Source organism: Citrus clementina, unplaced genomic scaffold (assembly GCF_000493195.1).
Source record: "Citrus clementina cultivar Clemenules unplaced genomic scaffold, Citrus_clementina_v1.0 scaffold_2, whole genome shotgun sequence".
Taxonomy (NCBI): Eukaryota; Viridiplantae; Streptophyta; class Magnoliopsida; order Sapindales; family Rutaceae; genus Citrus; species Citrus x clementina.
Window position 1 is genome coordinate 13,119,438 of NW_006262688.1, and position 12,749 is coordinate 13,132,186.

Sequence of the window (12,749 nt, forward strand, 5' to 3'; positions counted from 1 at the left end):
GTATGTTTACATTTGTGCCCTTATAAATTGTAAATGTTAAAATATAAATAAAATTATATACTATCATAACTTAAATCATGTTCAATTGAATACAACCCTTTAATATTCTAAATTAGTATATATTAATCAATTTTATTATAGTTTTTGATATTTTTACATGAAAAATGTTCATAAAAATTACGAAGATAAATAATGCTAGTTTGAAGAAAATAAAAAGATAAAAATAATAATATGTTAACATATATGTTTCTATAATATTGATTTTGATGATAACAAACAAGATTAAGAATGATTAATCTTTTAAGCTCAAATTATTTTTTATACATTTTAAATAAATTATTATTTCACATTATAAAGGTTTTATATTTAATGAAAAAATGATTTTATGAAATTAGTTATTTTTCAAGTTTATGATTTAATTGAAAGAGTTTTGAAAACTTTGAAATCAACAAGTATTGCTTGAAATTTTGGAGAAGAACTTATTTGAAAAGTTTCATAGCATTTTGGGTCGTATCATAATTTTAAAAAGTTTTGAGAATAGCAAGCATTATTTAGAGATTCTGAAATTGGACCTATTTATAAAATAATATAACCTTTTGGGTCATAATACAGTTTTATAAAGTTTTATGGTCAAACTATAATTTTAGAAAATAGTGCACTATAACGGTTACTGTAGCAAGCGGCTAACTGGATGTGACAAGCGGCTAGCTGGATTTTGGGCAGTAAGCTTCTGGAATGAAAGCGGCTATCCAGATTTCAAAAGCAGCTAACCGAATTTGAAAAGCGACTAACCGGATATGAAAAGCGGCATGCCGGATATTCTGAAATTCAAATTTTTGCTGTAATGGTAACATAAAAGCGGCTAACCAGATTCCATAAACGGTAAGCCGGTTATCACCAAAATGTGCATAACGGCTAGTTTTTGAGTTCAAACTATATAAACTCAAATCCAATTAATTTTTTGTAATCTTTGCAAGCATAAACAAGTGGACACAACTTATATTGAGCTTCAAATTCGAAAATCATCATAGATTAAATCTTTATTGAGCTATCATTTGTATATCCACTCTTAAAGAGAGTTTCATTGTTGTAATTTTTATTTCTCATCAAATTATGAGTGTACAAGTGTGAGAAACACTTGGGGTGAAGAGATTGGGAAGATAATCTCTTGATTGTAAAGGTTCATTGACACCTTGGAAGTCAATTGTAAAAACTTAAAGCCTTGAGAGGCTTGAACAGTGAAATCCTCAAGCGGGTGAGCTTGGAGGCGTGGACATAGGTGGGGATTGCCGAACCACGTAAAAATTATTGTGTTTATTTTCTCTTCCCTTACTCTTTTAATATTGTGCATGATTGAATTTATTATTTTTAATTTGATTAAGACAATAGATTAAATTGTTGTGTGGTTTGCTTAGCTTAAATTTTAAAATCCTAATTCACCCCCCCTCTTGGGTTGCCTAGTTAGTATTTCATAATAGTCCAGAACTATATTGTCACAAGTTATAGAAGTAGGTGATAATGTTAATTATTAAAATTTATTTAGGTAAAGATGAAAATTGATTAATTAGATATGAATATTTTAGAGAATATTTTTTAATGATCTTAATAACTAAAAAAATTGGTTTAATAACTTAATAATGATTGGAAAATTTCATTAAGTTGAAAAATAAATAAACTTAATAATTTAATTAATTGAAATGAGTCAATTGAGTTACAAGGAAAAAAAAAGCACTTTACAATATAAAATCCTAATTCCAATTAAAATTTTCCAAGCGATTTTTTTTTTCTCAATGGATGGCAGCTGAATTGAAATCAATGGAGAAAAAAAATTTGGACCACGTGGAGAACAAGATTGTAAAGCGAGATTAAGATGCAAGAGCATTGAATTGGTATCATGAAACCTGTTGAAGAAAATCAAAGTGGTGTTGCTGGTTATGCCGTTGAGGGGTGTGTGTGTGTATAATATATAATTTAAAATTCAGATAGGGGTAATATCTGCAACAAATATTAGATTTGCAAAATTTAAAATTCAATAATTTAATATATAATTTAAAAGTTCAATAATTTACCAAATAATATAAAATAAAATACAATCATAATTCAACATGAAAAAACATACAATAATCTCATAAATCTATGAATAAAATTTAATTTTTATTTTTATTTCGTTTTTAATATATATATATTTAATTTAATTTTTAATTTAAAATAAAATTCAGTAATTTACCTAATAATATGAAATAAAATTCAATCATAATCCAACAATTAGAAATTCAACATGAATAAGATACGACAACATCATAGAATCTACAAATAAAATTTAATTTTTATTTTTAAACAATTTTTAATATATATATTTAATTTAATAAAATTCATTCATTTACCTAATAATATCAAATAAAAATCAATCATAATCCAAAAATTAATAGAACAAAATGAATAATATACAACATCATAAATCTACAAATAAAATTTATTTTTTTAATTTTTCATTTAATTTTTAATATATATTTTTAATTTAAAATAAAATTTATCTGAATCTAGATATCTGGTTTTCCGAATGCAATTGCATCCGGATCTGGATCTATGCGGATCCCAATTTTTCGTATTCGGATCCGCATTTTTAATATGTAGAACTAGATTTTTCTGGATCCAGATCTTCCGGATCCTTGTAGAATCAGGCTGAATCCGGATTTATTTGTCATCCCTATGGGAGAATTGGTTCAATCTAGTAATATATGGTAATTAGGGATGGGCAAAACTGAACCGGAACAAAAAAAAATTTGGTTCGGTTCGTTTTTTTGGGTTTCTGTTCAGTTTTTTAAAATAAAAAATCCGAATTTATAAACATCGAACCAAATGGTTCGGTTCCGTTCGGTTTTCGAATAAAAAATTAAAAAAAATTAAACTGAATGGAAAGTAAGGCATTTTCGTAATTTCACTAGAACATATATAAACACAAATTAAACATGTCGTTTACCTGATTCAGTCCTCTGCCACATTCTATCATTTCTACCCACCAACATTGTCGTGGCAAGTTCAATTTTATCTTCAAGATGGAGGCTTCTATGGACTTCACTTTATAGTCTTTGGTTTGATGAGAGATTATAAATAAGAGAGGGTGCTTTCAGTGATGCTACTATGGTTAGGTTCGAGAGATTTGTACAAACCGTGCTTCAGCGAACAGACCTGAGAAAATTATAGAAGCTTTGTCTCTGTTCCTCAAGACTTAGTGCATCGGGTAGCTTGAAATCTTGGCTTTCGTCAATAGTGATGTGTAATGTTCGTAAGATAGAGCTTGGCATTGCGGAGGAAGTGCACATGGAGTTACCTGAGAGTATTTATAGTTGCAGCACGCTGGAAGTTCTCAAACTTCATTCAAATTTTGACATCAAGGTTCCTGATGGTGGAATGTGTTTCCCATGTGTGAAGATCATACACGTCATGCTCAAATATCCGGATAATAAGTTGGTCGAAAATCTGCTTTCCAATTGCTCATTGGTTAAAGATTTGTGCGTTAATGTTTATTTGAAAAGTGGTGATTCTGCTACGAGTGTCATCGTTGATTTCTCAACCCTGAAAAGGTTGGCATTGACAATTGAGGTAGAAGAGGAATACTTTAGTTTTCTTCCTTGTCATCACAGAGTTGTGCTTAGGGCTCTAAATCTACAATTTCTCCATATTGTTGATGACATGCTGGTATCATATATGGTGGAACAACTACATCTGGTATAGACTGTGATTTTGAAAAAATTATTTTTAGATTTGGCAAAAGTTAATCAATTCCCTGCTCTCGCCCTTCTCAAAGGTGTCAGTAACAGCAAGTCTTTGAGTTTATCTGCTGGCATGATATATGTAAGTTAGTTTTGACTACTGTAGAAACTCTATACTGCCTATGCATTGTATTCACATTTCAATCCCAACGCCGCACTGTTATTATGTGTTTGGTTACCATCGATCATTAACTAAAAAATGAGGAATTTACTTTTGTTAACTGTTTGTGGCGGAAATGTTTTGTAATGGTTTGTCTTGTTGTTTATTTCGATAGGCACTTGACTGGGCATACGACACTTTATTTCCTGAGTTGAGGTATTTGGAAGTGCAGTTTGGAGAAGCTGGTTAGCCACTTATTCCTATCATCCTCATTTCTTCGGCTAACTTAGAAACTTGAGTGCTAGAGAAGGTCAGGATTTGAAGTACTTGATATTGTAAGTTTTTTCACATAATTTCATATATTGAAATTTCTTGTCTTTGTGATCAGCAATGTTTCCTTATAGACACCGAGAGAGTTCTTGGATGGACTGAAAGTGGAAGTGTCCCAAATTGTTTACTCCATCGGGTGAAAAAAATTGAGCTTAAGGGACTTCAAGGTGAAAAAGAGGGCATAGGACTAATACAATACTTGCTCATGCATGGTACTGTCTCAGAAAAGTGCACCATTTGGAGTAAGGGTCCTGTTTCCAAGAGAAAATTGAAAATGTTGAGCTTGAACACAACAGAAGCAAAAAAGAAACTGCAAGAATGAAACAAAGATCCAAGAACTCACTCGCAAGATCATAAACTCACTCGCAAGATCATAAACTTGACCTTGAACACCAACACCAGGCACAACAACTCAGAGGGAAAACTAGTACTCTTTTATTACTCAAAATATTTACAAGTCTGTCAAGCTTTGTAGAAGAAATTACAAGCTTTACAAAAAAATTAGAAACACTCAAATTGGATAAAAAATGAAAGAGAAATGTGAACTATATCAGATGCCACGAACCAGCTCTGTTTATAAAGCATTATCCTAAGAATTTCCAGAGGTTGCTTCAACAAACATAACAAACTTTTAAACACGTCAGCATCGAGTTTGCACATTGGTCCTCAAACTTAAGTCAATCTGCACGAAAGCCACATAAGTCTTAACTCTTTGCATTTAACCCCCTAAAATAGAAACTGATTCTTCACAATCTCCACCTTGCAGACTTGATTCAGTTTGATTCTTAACCATAAAAGCTGCTTCAAAAAACCCCTTTAAACACACAGCTTATCACTTGATTACACAAAGTAATCACTGTAAGTTAGCCATGATTCCCATCAAATTTACACAAAACTTAAACTTAGCAGTGGGAACCACTTTTGTAAGAGTATCAGCAGGATTTATATCAGTGTGTATTTTGTTCACTGATACAGCACCTTTAGTTACTTCATCTCTAATGAAATGGAGTCTCACATCAATGTGTTTAGTCCTTTCGTGATAGATTTGATTTTTAATGAGGTGGATGGCACTTTGATTGTCACAGAAAATGGTGAAAGTTTTCTGTTTTAACTAAAGCTCATTCAAAATCCCACTAAGCCACTTTCCCTCTTTTACTGCCTCTGTTGCAGCAACAAACTCAGCCTCTGTAGATGACAAAGTGACCACAGATTGAAGAGTTGCTTTCCAACTGATCAGACAACCATTCACCATGAACAAGTAGCCTGAGATTGATTTCCTCCCATTAAAATCTACTGCAAAATCTGAGTCTACATATCCCACTATACTATTCTCATCCTACTTTGACTTTCCATACATCAAACCATGATCTGGAATACCTCTAAGGTATCTCATAATCCATTTAACAGCATCCCAGTGCTCCTTTCCAAGATCACTCATGAATCTGCTAACAAGACTAACAGCATAAGCAATATCAGCCCTAGTACACACCATTGCATACATAAGGCTCCCAACTGCCTGAGCATATGGAACTTCACTCATTATAGACTTATCTTGATTTGTAACAAGAGCTTGCACTTTTGAAAGTTTGAACTGAAATCCTAGTGGTGTCTGAACAGACTTTGCATCCAGCATATCAAATCTGTCAAGAACCTTTAGAATGTACCTCTCTTGACTGACAAATAGAGTTCCAGCAGTTCTATTCCTTATAATATCCATCCCAAGGATCCTCTTAGCACATCCCAGATCCTTCATTTCAAATTTTACATTCAACAGGTCTTTGAGCTTCTTGATCTCACTTCTATCTTTGCTAGCAAGTAGCATATCATTAACATACAGCAGAAGGTAAACAGTTCCACCTGAACTTGAGCTTCCAGAGTACACACAGCTATCATATTTGCTTCTGAGATAGCCATTGGAGATCATGAACTCATCAAATCTCTTGTACTATTGTCTTGGAGACTGCTTTAGCCCATAGAAAGACTTGTTTAAATGACAAACATGATATTCCTTTCCTTTGATTTCAAAGCCCTCTGGTTGTGTCATCAGAATTTCTTCCTCAAGCTTCCCATGTAGAAAAGTTGTCTTCACATCCATCTGATCAAGCTCCATATCAGTCAGAGCTACCATTGACAGTAACATCCTTATGGATCTATGTTTAACCACAGGTGAAAAAACCTCAGTGAAATCTACACCTTCCTTTTGTGTGAAACCTCTAGCAACTGATCTAGCTTTGAATCTTGAAGCTTCAGCTCCTGGAATTCCTTCTTTTCTTTTGAAAATCCATTTACAACTTACCAGCCTTTTGTTGCCTGGATTTTGAACAAGAGTTCAAGTCTTGTTTTTGTTTAAGGAATCCATTTCTTTTTCCATAGCTTTGATCTAGTTGCTATTGTCACTACCTTTCACAGCTTCTCTGTAGCTTGCTGGTTCTTCAATAGCTATTTCCTCTGCACTGTTAAGAGCATAAGCTATCATCCCAACATATGCATATCTAGAAGGTGGTTTTGTCTCCTTTCTTGCTCTGTCCCTTGCTAGCTGATAGTCTTGTAGCTCAGCCACTGAAGTTCTTAAATCATCCACTTCAGACCTTTCTTGAAGATCTTCTGTAGTACCCATATCTTGACCCCCTCTGTCACTGCTACTGGATGACTCCACCTCAATTCTGGAATACTTCCTTATTGCAGCTTCTTTCATTGATTCATCAGTATAAGGGCTGAAGTCAAAGACAGCAGAGTCATTGTCCTTCAACATAGATTCCTCATGAAATGTAACATCTTTACTGATGATAAATTTATGAGTGGCACCACACCATACCTTATACCCTTTCACCCCCTCAGGATATCCCACAAACACCCCTTTCAGAGCCCTTAAATCCAGTTTTCCTTGCTTGACATGCACATAGGCTGTACATCAAAAAATTCTCAGATGTTTGTAGTCTGCAGATACACCAGTCCAGACTTCTTCAGGAGTCTTGAACTTGAGAGCTGCAGAGAGGCTCATATTAACCAAGTAACAAGCTATAGTTACAACTTCAGCCCAGAAGCTTCTTGGTAGCTTGGAGTTTATGAGCAAGCATCTAGTCTTATCAATTAGAGTTCTGTTCATCATCTCAGCTAATCCATTTTGCTGAGGGGTGAACCTGACAGTCTTGTGTCTGGTGATTCCATGCTTCTGACAATACTCATCAAACTCTTTATTACAAAATTCAAGCCCATTATCAGTCCTTAGTGCTTTCAGCTTCATCTCAGACTGATTTTCAACCAAAGCTCTCCATATCTTGAATTTCTCAAAAGCTTGATCTTTAGTCTTGAGAATGTATAACCAGACTTTTCTTGAGAAGTCATCTATGAATGTTACAAAGTATCTGCCACCACTTAGGGATGACACTTGAGCAGGCCCCGATAGATCAGAGTGTGCATAATCCAATACAGCTTTGGATTTATGCAATCCCCTTTTAAATTTCATTCTGTGGGCCTTTCTAAAGATACAATTCTCACATAACTTCAGCTCTTCAACCTTATCTCCAGATAACAACCCCCTTTTACTCAGTTCTTGTAAGCTTTTGGCACTCATATGCCCAAGCTTTAGATGCCACATCTTGGCTTTATCTACATCAGAACTAACATGCAATGCAGACAACACAGGTACTGATGATCCTTCCAACACATGCAGTCCATTATTCTTGACTCCCTTCATTACTATGCTGGAGTTTTTCATTACCTTTAAGCCCCCATAGTCAGACTTAAAGACATAGCCTGAGCTATCTAACATGCCTAAGGATATCAAATTCTTCTTTAATCCCAGTACATGCCTAACATGCTCTAAGGTTCTTGTCATTTCATCATACATTCTGATTTTGACAGAACCTATACCCACAATTTTACAGGCATTGTGGTTTCCCATTAAGACTCTACCTCCATCTATAGTTTCATACTCATGAAAAAAGGGTTTTATCAGGACTCATATGGAAAGAACAACCAGAGTCTAGAACCCACTGACCTTCAATCTTTCCATTTGATGCCACCAGTAAGTCTGCACTTTGATAACCTCCATCAGATGATTCATCAGATGCTACAGCAGCATCTCTTAATTTTTCTTTGCTGTCTCTCTTCTTCTCAGCACAGTCTCTGATGTAATGGCCTGTCTTCTTACAGTAAAAACATTTTCTTCTTTTCATCTTTTCTTTCTCAGACTCATCTTCTTTCTTAAACTGATTCTTGTTCTTCTTTTTTTTATTATCTTTCTTCTTCTCAGCTTTTGCCATCAACCCTTCACCAGGGTTTTGATCCAGATCTCCAGAGTGCCTTTGTATTTCTTTTGAACACAAGGAGGCCTTCACATCTTCTAGTGTGAGAGTTGTCCTCCCATATAGCATGGTATCTACAAAACCCTCATAGGATTTTGGCATGGAACTCAGCAAGAAGAAGGCCTTATCTTCATCACCTATCTTGATGCTTTCCGCTCCTTCAAGATCAAGAATGATCTTGTTAAACACATCAATATGCTCCTGTATTGACACACCTTCCTTTATAAAGAATATATATAGCCTTTTCTTTAAGAACAGTCTGTGAGCAAGTGATTTCTTCATGCATAGAGCCTCCACCTTGTTCCAAATACCCAGAGCTGTTTTCTCTTCTGAGATTTCTCTCAAGATTGAATCACTTAGACTCAAGATCAGGGTATTGTGGGCTCTATTGTGGATCTGCTTCATCTTTTCATCAGATCTCGAACTTCCAGCAGTTTCTGAATCTTCTTCTTCTAAAGCTGACTCCAGTCCTTGATGAACAAGGAGTGCTCTCATTTTCATTTTCCAAAGTGAGAAATCACCATCAATGGTGAATTTCTCAATCTCGGGTTTTGGAAGTGACATTGTTGCGATCCCCCTAGGGCTCTGATACCACCTGTTGAGCTTGAACACAACAGAAGCAAAAAAGAAACTCCAAGAATGAAACAAAGATCCAAGAACTCACTCGCAAGATCATAAACTTGACCTTGAACACCAACACCAGGCACAACAACTCAGAAGGAAAACTAGCACTCTTTTATTACTCAAAATTACAAGTCTGTCAAGCTTTGTAGAAGAAATTACAAGCTTTACAAAGAAATCAGAAACACTCAAATTAGATGAAAAATGAAAGAGAAATGTGAACTATATCAGATGCTACGAACCAGCTTTGTTTATAAAGCATTATCCTGAGAATTTCCAAAGGCTGCTTCAATAAACATAACGAACTTTTAAACACGTCAGCATTGAGTTTGCACATTGGTCCTCAAACTTAAGTCAATCTGCACGAAAGCCACATAAGTCTTAACTCTTTGCATTTAACCCCCTAAAACAGAAACTGATTCTTCACAGAAAATCGTGCGGCATAAACTATTACAATTACAGAGAGGGTCTGAGACATTTGAAATTCATCTCTTATGTGATTAGTATGTGATGCTGGTTTGTGGTTGACATTTTGTTGTTGCTTTCAGTTGCATTGGCTACATTGTTGTTTTAGTTACAGGACGTTCTGTATTAAGCACACAACCTTTGTTCGCATGTTTCTATTACTTGGAACATTGTGTCTACATTTTACATTGTGTGTACGTAAATGCACTTAACTCTCTTGAAATTTGTTTTATGTATGAGACAACATATTGCAGCACTGCACTCCATGCAAAAGTTTAAGCAAAATCAAGCAACTACTTGAGTTCAGTCCACCGAAATGGACGAGACCAACTATTTGTCCATTACTTTTTTGTTTTTTGGTTACATAATTTGTTCATTACTTTTTCTAAGACGAACCGTTCTGCTTTTTTTTTTGTTACATAATTTGTTTATTATTTCCTATTAATTAAACCAATTACAACTCATTTTTATTAACTCATAAAATAACTTAAATTCTGGTCAAAATAATTCAAAATTAAAATTTAATTTCTTTCATAAAATAATTTTATCATAATTAAATTAATTTGATATATTCTTTTATTAGGAACGTTTCTTACAAAATTTGTGCCTTCATGTTCACCACTTGAGACAATAAAAGCCCAACTACAGTGCCTGTGACATGCAGTATATTACATGTAACATTGTTGAGCAACAGTTGTGATAACGTGAGAGTAACTGGAGAACTTGTGACATAGAGTACCCAACTTGGAACACAAACACACTGACAAGCGTAGTTGTGAATTCAACCAAATTAGTCGCCTGAACCATCCGGCTAGCCGCCTGAACCATCCGGCTAGTCGCTATCTTTGTGGAATGGCTTAATATTACTATTGCACATGTGGTGAGCCGCGTACATTAGCCAGCTAGCCTCTAAGGTTTATGTATTGCAGGTGATTGCAGGCGGTTAGCCGCTGGAAAATTCACAGATAGCCGCAAATTTTTTGTCTTCAAATCACATTTTTTGGGGCATAGCCGATTAGTTGCATGAACCATCCGGCTAGCTGCTATGTCTCTGGAATGGATTAATATTAATATTTGCACATGCGGTTAGCCGAGTATGCTAGCTGGCTAGCCTCTATGTTTCTGGATTGCAGGTGATTGCAACTGATTAACGCTTTTTTTTTTAATGCGGGGAGCCTCTATCTCTCTGGATTTGTTGTAATGTTCTTTTGCAGCGACGGTTAGTCGACTATAATAGCCGGCCAGCCGATATGTTTCTGGAGTGCATGTGTATTCATGTGGTTAACTGGTGGATGGGAAATGGTTGGCCTCTAACTTTCTGTCCTTTAGGTACTTTTTTGAAAATTACAAAAAAGTTTCGCACTGTTCGATGCAAATTCAATGTAAGTCAATGGTTGGATAATTAAAAAACAAGCAACTAGAAAAAAAGGTAAGTGTGGACCCAATTACAATTACCAACTAGAAAATAGAACCGCGTTTCACGCGGCTTTAAAAAAAAATTTAGTATTATCATTTTTTCTTATTTTACACTTGATGAAACTGATAAAAAATATGAATTGATTTTTTTTAAAAGATGAGATAGCCTTATAAAAAACAAAAAAAAAAAGCTATTAGCCAGCAATACAAATAAAGAAGCAATGCAAGATAAAGAATAAAATGAGAAAATATATTATAGAGTGATTTTATTCATTCCAATTGTGTGTGTACAAAACAAAAATATGAGCTCTCATTTTATAGTCACATAATCACTCTATAAAATTAATGAAAAATTATGGATCATAATTCCTTGTGAGATAGTGGGAGTTATAGGGAAGCTAAAGGTTGCTAATGGGAGATAGTGGGGAGACTAAGAGATATATGTTATAAACATCTACATTTATTTTAATAAATTCATAACACTCTCCTTTGAATGTTCATTACAAAGAATATGTCTCATTAAAATCTTTACATAATTATTATTGTGTAAAAACAATCAAATTAATTATGAGAAAATGAAAAGCCAAATCTAAAAGAATTTTTTTCTATTTATTAGATAATAGAGAATATACAAAGATAAGAAATGGTGACGCCACATCACCTCCTCAAGTCCCAACTTTATATATATATATATAGATATTTCAATTTCAATTACAGTTGCAATTCCAATTACAATTATGAGCTCAATTTTAATTTTAGCTACAATTACGATTGTCATTACGATTGTCATTACCATTGTAATTATAATTACAAGTTGGATTCCAGTGGTAATTCTAGTTATAGTTAAAGTTACAATTTCAACTCAATCATAATTACAACCATTGACTAATTAGATTGATGTACATAGGTCATGTTAATATTATTTTAATTTTAATATAATCATTTCAATTGAAATAATATTCGTTATATACTTATGTTATTTCTTTAATAACATTCATATAGAAAGACTAAAATTAACATTTAGGTAGGTAATCTATCGTCTTATCTCTTAGAAATAATTTCATTTATCATCCTTTTGGGGCCAAAACTACCGCTAGTCTTTTACGTAAAAATTTCAAATCTAATGATGATAGATTGTTGTTACCATCACTGTCATCATCTCAACTCTTGTGAAGCGGCCATCAACTTAGTCATAGTTTTCATCTCAACACGAACTATGAAAGATTTGGGATATTACTTTTTAGAACTGGTGATATACAATTTTTATGTAGAGTTTTCTTTTTAATTTATTTGAAATCGGAGTATATATGGCCCAATTCCCATTCGAGTCCATTAATTTTCTTTTTAAGCACACCTCAAGGTCCTTCTAAAAGAGACATTACAATAAATGTAACCATATTTGAAATAAAACATGACGGCAATAACATAGTAATTATAGAGAGCATGGTTCGAATTTCAGCATCCACATTTATTCATTTTAGAATATATTTGATCAATTTTCCAAGATTACCACATATTACTAGATTGAACCAATTCTCCCCTAAGAATGGCAATTAAATCCGGATCCGACCCGATTCCGTAAGGATCTAGAAGATCTAGATATGGAAAAATCCATATCTGCATATTAAAAATGCGGATCTGGATATGAAAATTTGGGATCCGCACGGAATCTGGATTAAGATAAATTGTATTTTAAATTAAAAATATATTTTAAAAATCAAATGAAAAATTAAAAAA

At 33.8% G+C, this 12,749-nt stretch overlaps 1 protein-coding gene across 1 annotated transcript; it reads left to right on the forward strand.

Annotated features, from left to right (window-relative positions):
- Positions 1 to 2,976: 2,976 nt before the first annotated feature.
- LOC18052954 (FBD-associated F-box protein At3g52670) lies at positions 2,977 to 4,525 on the forward strand (the record flags this gene model as incomplete). Its single annotated transcript, XM_024190767.1, has 4 exons — positions 2,977 to 3,105; positions 3,292 to 3,729; positions 4,049 to 4,118; positions 4,278 to 4,525. Coding segments are annotated over 4 exons (885 nt in total), but the record flags the coding sequence as incomplete, so codon positions are not given.
- Positions 4,526 to 12,749: the final 8,224 nt, after the last annotated feature.